This window comes from Pundamilia nyererei, unplaced genomic scaffold (assembly GCF_000239375.1).
Source record: "Pundamilia nyererei isolate P.nyererei 1_Seehausen unplaced genomic scaffold, PunNye1.0 scaffold00010, whole genome shotgun sequence".
Lineage (NCBI taxonomy): Eukaryota > Metazoa > Chordata > Actinopteri > Cichliformes > Cichlidae > Pundamilia > Pundamilia nyererei.
In genome coordinates, this window is record NW_005187411.1 from 6025975 (window position 1) to 6041255 (window position 15281).

Below are 15281 nucleotides of genomic sequence, written 5' to 3' on the forward strand. Positions count from 1 at the left end.
GCTGCGGGCCAATCACAGCCTGCAGAGCCCGGCCACGTTTAACTCTTTATCTCTCAAACCAACCTCTTCATTACAGAGCTGTTATCCCACCGCTGTCAGCTCAGCGCACGGGAAAGAGATAACAGCTGCAAACTGTTAAGAAGGATGCCATGCAAATAATGGGCCTTATATAAGCCATTCTATTGTTCTAATATAATATCTGATAAGAAATAAACACAATGAAAACAGTGGAGGGGAACATTTTGATTTTCAGACTAATGTGCATCCCTGTATGGAGGTCCCCAAGTGCCAAAATGAATCCAATAAATACATCATTAAATAATAACGTTAATATGTCATTAATTAATCAAACTAGGCAATAAATAAATGCATCCATAAATATTTTAAGTATAAGTGATTTCATTTAAAACACTTAATAAAATATAATGTTTTACTTGTTTCTGATTGTGATTAATTAATGACACGTTTAACCCTCTAGAGTTTAAATCACATGGCCAAGTTAAGATTATATAGTGGCAAGATGCACTCTCACAGAGTCTCTGTTTCAACTTGTGTCAAAACTGTGACTTTTTAGATTTCAAATTGTGTTGATAGGCCAAGTAAGTCCAGAATAAATATTTTACTCTGAATTCTGTTGTCAAAATTCAAAGCAGGATTTTTTTTTTTGAGGAAACCCCCAGAGCCTATTTGCAGAAAAACGCATCAACTAATCAAAATGTATTTGGTTGCGTAGGAAGAGGGAACAGTTGTGGGAGTGACGGTGGAGAAAAAGTGAGCGATAACAATAGCGAGTTTTCACATCTGAGAGATTTGTGACATTTAGCATGTTTGCAGTGTATACTTCAAATCAAAAGCAGCCACAAACAGCCAGTTGATCACAGAATATTCATTATAAGTTCATTATTTAACTATTACTTCTTTCCCATTTTAATTAATTAATAACAACTTAAATTATTTAATGATATATTTATTTAACTCATTTTGGCACTTGAGGCTCTCCATACTCATGTGCACTAAGTCAGAGATGTATTACATGAAGACATTGGTTTTAGCTGTTTTACATAATCCAACTTAAGTTATATTATAAAAAGATACTTTTAATACCTAAATGAATCAATATATAAATTATATTGTTTGAGTATAATTACACCCTGATTTTTTTACTTAGGAGCTACAGCTTTGAAGTAAGTGTCATCATTAATGTAACGGATACCTGGAAATACTGCCGCAAATGCCCAGATTAAATTACAAGCTTCAAAAGTCAAACTTATAGCTCCATACTGTAGTGAGTAACACCCATTCAGTATCCAGATACAATGGTGCGAAGCCATGAACATGTGCTGCCACCTACTGGCTACAGATCAGCTTCTGCCATGCTGAAGAATTTCAACTACAATCACTGCTTCACTCAGTAAGTACTTGGAACTTAGGTGTTTTACTGATGTTTTGGCTCTCATTCAGTATTGACAGTCATGTTGCTGAGTTATTTGGCCCTCTAAAGGTACCTTTAAAGAGGGATCTCTTAAGGTTTGGTTCTCATTGGATGCATCATCACCCCTGTTTGGATGAATGGGGTGGGGATGTCCAACATTACATCCCTCTCTGCTAGATGACCTGCCAATGGTTGATCAAATCTCAGCAACAACAAACCATAGGCCTGGTGTCGTAATCCAAACCTACCTGGTAGCTTTCATTCCTCTCCATGTATTCCTTCCCAGGAACAATCAGCTACTTGATCACCTGCTATAGTTAGGAAACTTCAGCTGTGTCCAATATCTGCTTTTAGAAATCCTATAATTGGGCTGGATGAAACTGACAATGTGGTACTCAAACTCCATAAAGAAATTCAGTTAAGGAGGATCATCAGTAGGCCCACACTGCCCACTCCAGTGCCAGGAATATAAATGGCAAATAGAAGCTAAAATTATTCCAGGCTTTAAATGATGATCTTTACATAATATCAAGACAGACAAATTTCAGCTCGCAACTGTTCCAGTCATGGGACAGTTAACATAACATACGCCCTGCAGTTTTTCAGTCTATCCGTTCCGTGAATAAAGAGAAGACTACTTTAAACAGGAAAAAAAATCATTTATTTCAATATACATTGCATTTAAAACTATATAACAGTATTTATTCAATATTTTACACAGCTCTCATCATGGAAATGGACTGAAGTTTTAGAAAATAAGACCAAGCTCTGAAATAATATGATATCCCAACCTTTAATTACTGTATGATTCCATGTTTTTTTAAACATAAAGATAATTATAGCTTCATACATTATTTTTGTTCTTTATAAAAGAAAAACCACACCTTTCCAAAGTAAGTTCATATGTTTCTTTGATGAAAATAAGATTGATCCAGCAGTATCTAGTGATTCTTAATATGTAAAGCCTGAGGAACTGCTTTAAGCCAGAGCAGAATGGATAGGATGTGATATTTCGTAACAGGTGCTCAGTGGTCCATTTTGGCCACTTGAGAGCAATCAAATGTACAAACCAATATACTGTAGCTATGGAAGATACTGTGTATGCTGTCATTGCTGTGGAAGCAGATTTAAGAGCAGAGAGGAAGTCGAGAGTAAATGACATCAATCTGGGAACAAAAGTAATCTGGTCCTGACCGTCAGTACCACCAGAGGAACGGATGACTATAATTCAGTGTAAACACATATCAGCAAAACATTGCTCTTCCGAAAGGGCCTGTAGATGCATTTCAAACAGCAGAGGGATGTCTCTTAAATGTGGAGGCCCACTGCAATTAGTAGTCACAATATTGCACTATAACATCATGAGAAAGAGAAACCCAGCGAGTATCAACGGGCCTGTATTCCTGTAGGCCAGCACCTGAAAAGGCCTCTGGTTCAAAGCAAATTATACACATTGTGGTGCTAATCAGGGCACTGAGTAATGAGAGGTCAACTCTCCACTAGGGGGCCTTCCAGACCTAACAGTGATGACTAAGAAATCCCTTTTATTCATCTCAGCGTGCAGGAGAGTCCCCGGAGAAAACTCAGTGTGCCGTGGTGCAACAGTAAAAGCAATGGGCACAGCCCATAACCGTGGAGAGGTGAATGGACAGTCTTGTTGAAATTCAGACTCCATCTTACAAAGTGATACAGAATTAGACATTCACTGCCATTAAAAGCATGAAGGAATCTCAATATAAAAGTCGTCCATCGTTCACTTTTGCTTGACTGGGACTGGTGGACCGGTGAAGGTTGCTTTTCAGTTCCAGTGCAGAGCAAATGTTTACTGAAGACATTTTAGTGTTTTTATTACCAGAATTACCGTTATTTACATGTTGATCACAACTTACATTCTTTTGATTAATCCAAGACTCGTGACAGTTCGGGCACAAATATAGGAAGCTCGCTAAAGCATCGGAAATATTTCACAAAGTCCTTTCATTTACACCGGAAGCTGAAAAACGAAAAGGAAAAATAAGAAAGAAGAGGGGAAAAAAGGAGGCCTGTTTCGATTTTGCTACAGAGGACTGCTGCACAATGCCAGTTTAATATCTGTTATTGCCAGCTTTTCCTCTTTCCTGTTTTTAAAAAACATGTACAGGCATTTGTGCATCATGTGGGTGCAGAGAAACCTGCTGACACACCAGAATCTCTTAGAAATATTAAATCGGAATTCAGTGGCTTTTTGTCTGGAATTTCTGACGTGTCATCTTTGAATGGCCATGCTTAGCTGGTACAATTACGACCATTAGGGGTTACCCGAGCAGTGCTGCTTTTGCTTTGTACACAGCTTTCTGTCTGTTGCATATGTCCTTGTTGTGGCAGACTGTGCATTCGCATGGTTTTCTGAGGTCAGATGCCCGCCTTGTCACTGTAGAAGGGCGTGACATGGAACATGTAGCAGTGTGTGCAGACCCTGACAGGCTTCACCTGACCGTATCGAGGCAGCGGAGCAGAATGGGAAGAGCAGCGAGAGCAGAAGATCTGAAACGACACATCATGCAGCGTATCACTTACCATCCACATGATAACGCATGAATTATCAGTTTGATCGAGTTCACGTTAAACCGAACAGATCGTACCTTTCCGCAGCTTCTACAGTGATGTTTCCTGCGGATAACAGTGAACGGAGCCTTGCAGGCAATGCAGGAGTTGCAGGCTTCATCAGGGACCCAGTCAGGAGGGTCTGCACAGAGCCAAAAAGAAACAGTAAACACAAAGCAGAGCTGTCACCAGCTTAACGTTTGCTGAGAGAAGGAGAAAGGAACTGGCTGACATTTCAAAAAAAAACTGTGTGGGTCTGTTTGTGGATTTGCTGACCTTCGAACTGGCCCTCACGGGCCTTGGCTGCCAATTCCGATGAGGAAATGGTCTCCTGACACAGAGCACAGTCCTCCAGGACTGCGCTGCGCATAACAGGCCCCGCTGAACACCATAAAAGAAGAAATGTGTGTTGTGTGACTGATTGTTATTTAGTTTAACAGCTCAGTTACAAACAACAGTGCAAAACTGCTGTTAGCAAAGACCCTATAGTGTTTTCTAAGCTGTTTACACATATGAACTTAATTAACTGTTAATATGAAACAGTAATGGGAGGATGAAGTGACTAGATAATGTGACTAACAGCATGCAATTTAAGATTGCACTGCTGTGTCCATTACTGTGCAAGCTGTCGTTTTATTACATTTGTCATCAGCTTGTTTTGGGCCAAGCACCTGGTTCTGTTTTGATGTGGTTGTGTATTTTTCTTGTGATTTTTTTTAGCATATTTTTCCAATATGACACAACCAGAAAAAGCCCCACTAAAACACTGCGTGTACTAGGGAGCTGGCAGTGTAAAAAGACATGCCTGATGTGCACTTGCACCCCTGTCAGGTGCCATCTAGAAAATTTTGGGGCGACAGTGCAGGCCTAACAGCTTTATTCAAAGAAAACAGAACTCGAGGAAAATTTAACTCTACAGCTTCATATAATGAAACCAGGGCATATTCCTTACAAAGACCCAGCTACCACCATTTTTCGTCAGTTTCCAACCATGCCATAAAGAGCTAAAATGCTAGTAACATTTGCTATTATTTATTTATGTTGCATCTAACTGAGACTTTTGATGCAAATATCAGGTGTTGCAAATGTGGCAATGAGGATAAAGAGAATAGCAGTATTTGAACATGCTCTCCAGTGACTACATTTGAGGATTTTTGTTTTTCAAATGGGGATTAAATCCCATTATAATGGGATTAAACTATTATTATTTATTTATTTTTAAACAAGCAGTTTTTCACGATCAGAAATGTGTTCTGTTTTATGTTAAGCAGCTTTTTTTGCTCACTTGGGGGTGCGCACCTATCACTGTTAATTTAGAGTTAATATGTTTCACATGGAGCCTCATTAGGGAAACATCAGGCTCATTAAGTAAGGTGGTAGGTATGGTGTGTTTTTAAAGAGCTTTTCACTGAAAGCAGCTGCCTTCAGAAAACGATGCTATTCGAGTGAACAATGACCACTCTCTGCACATAATTAATGCAAGCATTCATTTTTACACTGTCACACGATCCATAATCCATTGTTTTGATTAAAAGAAAATCATATTGTGGCCACTGGTTAAATCTTTATAAGAAAGTTTAATCTTTTGAGCAATATGACTAAATACTAGTTACTACTTCTGCTTAATTCAAAAGGCTGTTTTGACTTCAGTCTTTAGTCTGTTAAAGAGAGAAAGCAAAATATTGTAACACTAAAAATATCTCATAATCAAAAAACACCTTTCTGACCTTTCTTCTGCTTATCATTGTCTCCTTCCTCACACTTGGTTGCCATGACTTCAAAAAGAGTCTTGAGGATGCTGCGAAGGTCACTCGCATAGTTGGTCTGCAGCTGATCAGCAACACCTGCATCACACAAAAACACAGAATGGAGATCAGGCCAAGCGAGAAAAAGAGGTGAGTAGAGAGCGAATCAAGAATGAGAGCTTTTATACCTGATATACAGACAAAGAGACGGTGGATGAGGTCGCTGCTGCTGTGGAAACGAGATCTGATCTTGTTTCTGGCTGCTGCTTTGGCAACTTGTACGGCCAGCTGGATCTCCTGCTGGTCCGGGTCTTCTGATGTCCCTGAGCTGGGAGTCAGACTGCTGACAGGACTGAAGGGAGCGGTGAGACACAGTGAAGGATCATCAATTAACATCTGTCCCCAAACGTCCATACATCATTTTCACAGTCAGTTTACATCAATAAAAGCAGATTTCCATATTTAAAGTGGACCAATTATCCCTTTCCTGATTTTCCTCTTATATATGCATACAAATTCACTATGTACGAGACATCCTGAGAGCCAAACGGTTCAGTTTGCTCTTAATGCTCTGCTTCTGTTTTCTTTTTCTATTCTTGAAAACTGCACAATGTAGATGAGAGTGGATACTCATAATATAGTCACTTCTGGCACACAGCTCTGGCTGTGACAACAGCACCCCTACAAAGCCTCAGTTCAAACCTTCTGTTTGCAAGAGGCAGCCAATCAGAACAAAAGTGGAGTTGCCTTAAAGTGAGAGGAGCTAAAAAAGCTTGATTTAGACAGTAAATTAACTAATGGTCCAAAATAAAATACATGAGGACCATCTTAACTTTGCAAAGCTACTCTGGTGGAGTCCAGGAATAAAATCTTTGAAGCTCCACTTTAATACAAAGTGGAAATAAATGCACAATAACACCATTTACTCTGCCCAAATTAACAAATGCATCATTTTTTAAAAATTAGCCATTAAAGGTTTCTTTAGTTACTGTGAATGTGAGCAGGAAGTAAGCACAAACATGAGACAGACACACATTGGGATGAATGATTTGTTACCTGGGTGTATATGCACTGCTCGACAGACTACATGTGGTGACCGACACACTCTCACAGTCACTACCTGACACAGAGCTGAGTGGAGAGTTCTGAAAACTAAAAATAACCAAATACAGAAATTCATGCATATATATAAAGACTTAAACAAAACAAACGGAGATGAATATTAAAAGAAAAAAAAGTGGAAAATTGTGATGAATTAAGGAAAACAAAACAAACTGGATATGTGTTAATGGAGCATGGAGGAGTCCATGTTCGCCACATAAAATATTGTAAAATGAAACTGAAACACACCCGGAGCTTCTCCTGTTGTCCTCTTTGGTGTACCTCTTCATATCCTTATTTTCTGGATTTTCGTTATCCATCTCCTTGTCCCTCTGTCGGCCGCCACTAGCATGTCTTTTTTCAGTCCTCAGCTGGTGATTACATGGGGAGGCTCCATTTCTGACACTAGAGCTACAATCCTGAGCCTGGTGTCCCAGCCCAGGAGCCTCTTCCAGTGGCTCTGCAGAGCGGGAGGAAGGAGGGCTCAAATGGGCCACGTCGTCCTTATTGTTGTGTTCGTGAGGACGAGGAGGGAGCCGACAAGCAGAGGACTGAATGACAGCGCTGGAGGCAGGCGTCGTACAATGTTTGTCCAATCCCAGAGCGAGCCCTAAACCGAGTCCAGTAGTCTCTGTGGTGATGGCATCCTCGTGGCCATCTTCGCAGCTGCCACAGCAGACGCAAGAGTTGAGCAGGCAGTGAGTGGCCACCAGGGGGCCACAGGGCTCAATCTCAGAGGGAGTAGGCCGAGGTAGCAGCAGCTTGTCCACAGCCAGTTCTGTCAAGCTGGGCGAGTGAGGGTTGAAGATGACTGTAGCAGACAGCTTCATGCCTCCCATACGATGGGCGATGACTTCAGCTGTTTCAGACGCTGTCCCCTCTAAACCCATGTCCCACCCATTGGTGTAAGGCAGAGGTTCTGAACCAGGGACATTAGTACAAGGGGGACACTTTGCAGTTGGGCAGTGTGTGTTCAGGTTGCGTGGCTGTGGACAAGGCTGCTCAGATGTTGTCTCAGAAAACCAGCCGTTCCTAACAGAGTCTTGCCTCGGTGCGAGCTTGCGCTGCACAGGACGAGCAGACTCTTTGGGAGGAGAGGTGACATAACAGCGAGGCTCTCTGGTGATGTGTTCTCCTGCTGCATCCAGGTCCTCCATGAAGAAGACCCTGTCTTCCTCCTCTGTACAAATGCCCGTCCTTCCTCGGCTCCCCAAGATTCTGCGTGGAGAGACCTCTGTGCTGGAAACCCCACTGGAGCCTGCAGGCTGTCCTCTGTTGGGATCGTGGGCTGGAGATTGACCCTGGCTGGGAGGCGACAGCAGAGTCGACATCTCGTCTCCCACGCGGTACACCATCATGTTGAGCTGCTCCAGTTCCTCCTCATCGTACTGCATGGAGCATGCCAGCTCAGCCTCCTCTGCCTCCTCACAGAGTAAACCCTGCTCCTGTTCCTCCTCTCCCCTCACAGTTTCCACCTCCTCCCAGCCTTTTTCCACTCCTGCCAACTCTTCCTCCTGACTGGGACAGACAAGCACAGCCGGTGGCTCCTCTTCTCCCTCACTCCCCCTTTTGGAGATTTCATTAGCAGGACTGCAGGACGAGTGATTCTCTTGGACTGGAGCTGGTACGCCGTTTGTGGCCAGCGCCTGGCTTGTGGACAACTCCCCTTCTTGAGAAATGCACAAGTTTCTCTCTAGCGTCATCAACTCCTCCTCAGTCAGGGTCTGGAGCAGGTCTCTGAAAAAAGCAGCACAGGATAGCTGGAGCATAGTGATAAACTGTGAAAAAAAAACATTTGTTGCCATGTTAGATATTCATGGCTTTTACCTTATTTTCTTCAGTAAAGTGCGAAAAGGCCTGAAGAGCTCAGACATATCCTCTGATTTTCGGTCTAGGTTGAGAGGTCCCTCTGGATACACAACCAGCCCACTAAAAACATGTTTAAAATTCTGTAAGAGGGTGCAAAGGAATGGAAAACAAAGAGGGCGGTGAAAGGACAGGCAACACTTACCACACAATGGCCAGTCTGGGAATTGTAAACATCAGTGCGGGTTCATAGTCATCAATCATGTCCTGTGTGAGATAGCCAAACTTTAGGGCCCTGAAATAAAAAAAAGTAGTCAAATTAACCGCATCATCTCTGTGTGGTATTTCACAGAAGAGGATTATTTAGCAGAAAAATGTCTGTCTATAAATTCACCTCTCCACAGTCTCACAGAAGAGCACAATCACCTCCTGCTGTACATAGTATTCTTTGGGAGACTTCACAGGCACCATGGCTGACACATAGCTGCCAGTGGAAGAAAACAGAAAGTGGAACGTAATGACTTTTTGGCACACTTGCAGAAATATCATTAAGTGGACGATAAATCCAGATTAACCCAGTGCATACCACTGATAATAAAGTCTTGTCTCTATTTTTACCTGAGCTCAAACTCAGCAAAAAGGCTGTCAAAATGTCGCAATGCGTCCTTCATGCGGTCTGTGTACAAGTTGAGGTCTCGCAGGGCCTGGTCTCTGGTGATGTTGCGTACCTCCTCCAAGCTGCGAGTAAGATCCTTAGCTAGGGGTCTCATAGCTATGCTCTCTATCTCCCTGTTCATGATAATGGAGCCTGCAGCCAAACACTGGACAGGAACAAGCAGAGATAATATAATTATGCACAGAGAATTAAATTGTTTACGATGGCACACTTGACATTCAAAAAACTCAGTGTGTGAAAAAAAAAATTAAATATCATTTTGTTTTGAGCCAGAGAAAGGTCATTTTTTCCCAGATTGATGAAGTTGTGAATACACTACCTCGGCTCCAAACCACAGTTGCCCTGCCAAGTTGTCATGACGAATCTCCTCGGGGAACTTGACACAAAAATCTCTGTTGGCCCGGTCGAAGGGGATACATTCATCCATGATCTGACTGATGATGTTCAACACGTTGTCCTGCAGATGAACACGGGAGTGACAGAAAACTAAATTGAACTAGTGGCAGAGAAAAACACGAGCGAGTGAAAGTCTGTTCTTGAAAAGCGTTCTTTTGTTTTGTTTTGTTTAACTAATCTTGGTCAATAATCCGTGCTTAAACATCGGTCACCCTTTCAAGAAGGCCATTATAGCGCAGTGTCTGAGGACCATTGATTAGGACGTGAATGGGAACAACTTGACAAACACATGAGACCATTATGGCCCTCACAGCTACATTTTCCTTCAATAAAAACATTGAACTAAAGCCCATAATTCCAGCAGTGAAAATGCACTGTCACATACAACAAGAGCTAATCAAGAGCTTATGTGCCGCTGGCATGTACAACAGCCATAACAATGACTTACAATGAGCCTTTCACTCAACCGCAGCTGCACTGTGCACTGTAATCTTGTCGGGCACAGCACTGCGTCTTTCTCTGCTCGCCCCGAGGAGAGAGATTAAAAAGCTTTGAGAGGGAGAGCTTAACCACTGATTCCTTTATGGCTGTGTTCTGCACATGTGTCTGGGGCCGGTCCAAGTGCCACCTCAACGTCTGTGAGCGCCTACCAGCAGGGGACACTGGTGATAACCTTCACTTATGTTTGTTTCCACGTATTCAGGAGTTGCGACTGCAGCGACACCCTGAATATGACACAGGACTAGCTTCCTTCCTCCTTTTTTTTTTTTAAGCCCATCTCACTCTCCTTATTGTCCTCATCTGGCCTCTTCTCTGCCTGTCTCTTATGTTTCTCCATCCATCTCAATCTTTGTCCATTTTGAAAGGCACACGCACGCCTGTTCCAGCAGGCCACACTGTAAGAACAGCAGTGCCAACATAATGTGAGCAGCATGCCAGCAACCCCCGCAGAGGTCCATGAATAAGAGCTGATAGCTGCAGTGGCAGGTTCAAGCACAACATTTTGGCTTGAATGTACTTGCTTTCTATTCTTAGGGCCTCTGGGCTATGGGGTATCATGCTGCTTCAGTTATTCTCAAAAAAACCTTAATGCCTTTGAGAGAAGCCACTCTAAAAAGCCTCCTCTCTAAATGTATAAGTGCTTAGGAATGGCTGTTAAATATTTTCATTGAAAAAAATCAGAGACTAATTAAAAATCAGCCTAATTGAGAATATAATGGAGAAGAAGAAAAAAGGTGGCAGCACGGCAGAGGGAAGGATGGAGAGGAAAGAGAACAGTCGGGGATCAAGTGATGACCTTATTAGGTGGTTCTCCCCGTGCGCTCTGCCAGTGGGGAGGAGGCTAAGGCACAACAGGTCACATGAAAACCTCCCCTACCACCTCTAGGTCTTTCAGCATGACGCAGCATAGCAGCCATCACTCATGCCCAGCATCACCCGCTAATCTCCTCTCAGCCTTGACCTCATGAAAACCTGCAACAATGCGCTGCACGAGCACATAAATAACCCACCATGAATTCACACCTTAAGATTCTTGTTCTGTGGCTCAGATTCAACCTGATTTACATTCAGAAGATTAAAATGAGACCAATAAACCAACTCTAATCCCAAAAGGAAATCATCTCAGGTTATAAAATGCCTCTTTCTAAAGAAGCCACTCCGGTAATCATTTACAGAGAGCCCACGTGACACAGGGCTCTGTGTTATCAGAGCAAAGCTAACTGTGTCAACTGATGGCTTCCAAGCAAAGTCTACTTATCTCACTTATCAGCAAGACTGTTTCATGCAGTGTTTACTAAGGCAACAGTCATATCACCGCGCCTGTGTCCGGAAAGGGATAATAGTGGCTGTCTTTATTTTTAGTTGAGAGGCCAAATCAGGTTAGAGTCAGGAAATCATGTCAATTACATTAAAACAAGCAAAGGAAATCAAAACCAAACCCAAAATCGGGGTTAATTTACCTAAATTACAGATTCGCGTATCTACATGCATTGCTTGTAATAAAAGACAGTGAAAGTTTTGCTTGTTATCTGCCAACCTGACAGGATCTGAACTGGTTGACCAGCAGGGTACATCTCTGAGGGTCCTTCCTGCCGTCAAGACTATCCAGCTCTGTGGCCACCTGGTTCAGCTCTTCATCGGCGTAATAGAACTGGGCCAAGAGCTGAGGGTCTGTCCTCTGCACAGAAACACAAAGCAGTCATTTCAGTATTTGACAATCAAAGCAAGGCAATGTAAATGGCATAAGCTTATAAGTTTCAATTACTTTATGATGTGTATCTATCCTTTTATCACTGACTGTTATTTCTTACCATCGTTCATCTATAGAGATTAGGGGTATTATTTCTATTCACTTCTGGGTTTAACTATTGTGCCTCATCCATCACATAAAGCCTCTTCTCACTTTTTGATAAAGGTAGCCTTAGCTACAAAATTAGCATATTAGTATTATACTAGTATATTAGCATTTTCTGCAAATAATATAATATAATTGGCCATCTTTAGGCATATTTGAGTATTCTGGGTATTAAAACATAAGCAATGAATGGAATTATTAGAGACAGAAAGCATTTGAAATCATCCTGAGTGACACTGATCCCCCAGAGCAGTAGTTTCTGAATGTTACTCTGTCAGACAATTAAAAAACCATGAAGTGTTCATTTAATATTTTAGTGAATGTCTTTCATTTAGTAAACATTATTAACTTAGCGGCAAAGCAAGCAGTTCAAAAAGGTTGAGCACCCCGCCTGGTTCTGCACAGGGCACAAGGCACAAAGTCATCTGACCTAATCGTACATGTCATAAAAAGCACAGTGTTTACAGAAGAAATCACTATACGTGAAAGCAAACAACAAAACCTTTACTAGAAACAATACAGACAAGGTAAAGCAAGGATTTGGAAGTCTTCAGACACTTTGGTAAGATGTTTGACTCCTGACCCAGATGTTGATATATAAAATATGTCACGTAACTGTTGTGTTTTTACTTTCACGACAGTCGCTGATATCATCTACCCATGCATTTTCTTAACAGCTTATCTTCTTCAGGGTCACGGGCAGCTGGACCCTTTTCCAGCTGTCACTGGGAGAAAGGCAGGGTAAACTCTGGACAGGTTGGCAGTCACAGGGCTAACAGCATGATCGCTACCGATGGCTTTTGTGATCATTCTTATGAAGATACATACACTCAAACTGACTTTAGCATTCAGTGCACACTTTATGGTTATGTCTTAGTGTTAGCCTGGATTGGATTTAGACAGACACTCATGCATCTTACCACAGGCCTTTTTCGCAGCAACCCTCTCACATTAAGCAGCAGGGAAACACAGGTGTTACTAACGACAGTGGCGAAGGTTCTGCTCGGGTTTAAATATGATTAATAACACCTGTGTTCCCTAACCGCTCATAACAAAATTGGTGCTGTTTAAAATGCCCTAACAATAAAACACAAGAAGTCATCCAATAGCGGCCATTGTGTTGCGTTTATCAGACATTTGTTACTAAAAAACAGAAAAATTGACGCTGTGCTCACTTAACAAAACGCTACGGTTATACAGCTGAAGCTAAACAAGATTTTTGGATGGATTTGTTGGGTCGGTGAGTCACTCACACTCAGGGTTTGAAGGGGGAATTTCTAACAGCTGAGCAAAAAAACAAAACAGATTTCTAGCTGAAAGATGATGTCACGATTCAAAATGGATTTCCTAATTATATTACTTTCATTACAGGGTGTAGATCATTATTCATCATTCTATGCTCTCTCTCTTGTTAACTGTATGCATTGAGCCTTGTGTTTGGTTGATTATTACTGATTATTATTTCTCCTTAAACATGGCAACATTTAAGGGAATTAAGTGGAATAAGATTTATTGCCAAGAAGCATAGTTACAATAAAGAACCACCCTGCAAATTCTAATAGAAAGTAATAAAAAATATTTTCTAATTTGCTCTTCAACTCTTTACTGAGGAACTAATAATCAAGTAAGAGAACTGTATGTTGTATTCATTCATTACCACTTGTAGACTGCACAGTGGATTTCTAGGTATAAATACATTTTGTTCTCTATCTTACCACTTTCTGCGTAGGCTGTACAAGTCAGTGGTATACTGTATTAAATCTCTGTTGTTATTAACGTTGTTTTACCACTTAACCTTTTGTTAACAGGTGGAGTGTTTATGTAAACGTACTTTGTACCCAGCTGTCAATTTAACGCTTCAAGGCAACTTTTCATTTCTCATACAGGAGCTAATCTCACACGAAAGGAGCAAAATAAAAAGAGCACAACAGAGGGAGAAGTCACGCCAAAGCAATTAAGCACTAACAGGACACAGAGGACGCATAACAAACCAACATACTGCTGATCTTTAGGGACAAAAATAAAATCAGGTAAGTAGGGCGCTGTAAAGGCCAGCGTAACGCAGGTTGCTTTCCCATTTGCTGGGATTGATTTGTGAGAAATACAATAGAAATTCATATTCGTACATACGCACATTTCACAAACACATATGAGGAAATAAATGACTAACCCTGCTAAAATCTAAACAAAAGGAGCTAACAAAGGTTTATAAACAATGCTGTGCAAAAGTCTTGAGCCACACCTTATTTCTTTAGGTTTTCTTAGGAAAATAAGAAATCTGAGCAGTGTTTAGAGGCGCAAACATATGAAGGGCATTCAGAGTTGTTCTTCCAAGTTTGGCCACATTTTCTGTCCTCTATCAAGATGATCCAACACTGCTTCAATAATGCTGAACTTGGGGCTCCTGTGTGTGTATTTTTTTTCCTATCCAGGAACAATTTTACTCCATTGGCAGTGCATTTGGGGTCATTGTCATATTGAATAATGAATCTGTTGTTTTCCAGATCGTACTGTATGGTGGATCCAATCTGACAATAACTTTTCTGCACTCATAATTTTAATTCTGACAAGATCCCCAACATGACTGGCTGAAAGACAGACCCAAACCATGACAGAGCCTCCACCGTGTTAGAGATGGCTACAGACACTCACTGTTGTACCCATCTCCTGATCTCCTCCATACATTTGACCCAGAAATTAACATTTTGGGTTCATCACTCCATAAGACATGTAACCACTGATTTTCACTCCAGTTATTGGGCCATGTATCCAGTCTTTGCTTAAAGACTTGACTTTCAGATACTGTTCAACAACCTTTCATAATTTTCAGCCCTGTCACTTCTTTGTGCCATGATATGTCATGTTTTCAGATAATATATCTTTGGGAATTACAATGTTGGTGCAAAAACTATTTCACGCCCATCAAACTGTGTTAAAACTGTGAAAATAAAAACGTTTTGAAATACCCTCAGAAAGCATGGAAAACTAACTAAACTGCTTAAGGCAACTTTAAGAAATTACAAGAAATTTTGGCTCCTTGGAAGCAAAATCAGAATCAGAATCAGAATCAGAATCAGAATCAGAAAGGGGTTTATTGCCAAATGTTGAGCAGGTTTACAACATTAGGAAATTGCTGCGGTGCTTCAGTGCAAACATAGTGTCATAAATAGCACTTAAATAGACATG

At 41.4% G+C, this 15281-nt stretch overlaps 1 protein-coding gene across 2 annotated transcripts in view; it reads right to left on the reverse strand.

The window, feature by feature from the left end:
• Positions 1 to 2087: 2087 nt before the first annotated feature.
• Positions 2088 to 15281, reverse strand: part of zfyve28 (zinc finger, FYVE domain containing 28) — a 30385-nt gene continuing 17191 nt past the window's right edge. The window contains exons 2-14 of one of the 2 annotated variants that reach the window (XM_005723994.1): positions 11778 to 11918; positions 9663 to 9800; positions 9286 to 9488; positions 9062 to 9151; positions 8873 to 8962; positions 8689 to 8790; positions 7111 to 8598; positions 6817 to 6912; positions 5949 to 6112; positions 5743 to 5859; positions 4292 to 4396; positions 4054 to 4157; positions 2088 to 3955 (exon numbers count right to left, since the gene is read on the reverse strand). In XM_005723994.1, coding sequence (XP_005724051.1) covers positions 3824 to 3955; positions 4054 to 4157; positions 4292 to 4396; positions 5743 to 5859; positions 5949 to 6112; positions 6817 to 6912; positions 7111 to 8598; positions 8689 to 8790; positions 8873 to 8962; positions 9062 to 9151; positions 9286 to 9488; positions 9663 to 9800; positions 11778 to 11918 — 2970 coding nt within the window. In that variant the 3' untranslated portion in view covers positions 2088 to 3823. The remainder of the gene's footprint in view (positions 3956 to 4053; positions 4158 to 4291; positions 4397 to 5742; positions 5860 to 5948; positions 6113 to 6816; positions 6913 to 7110; positions 8599 to 8688; positions 8791 to 8872; positions 8963 to 9061; positions 9152 to 9285; positions 9489 to 9662; positions 9801 to 11777; positions 11919 to 15281) is intronic. The other variant, XM_005723995.1, reaches the window with a different exon arrangement.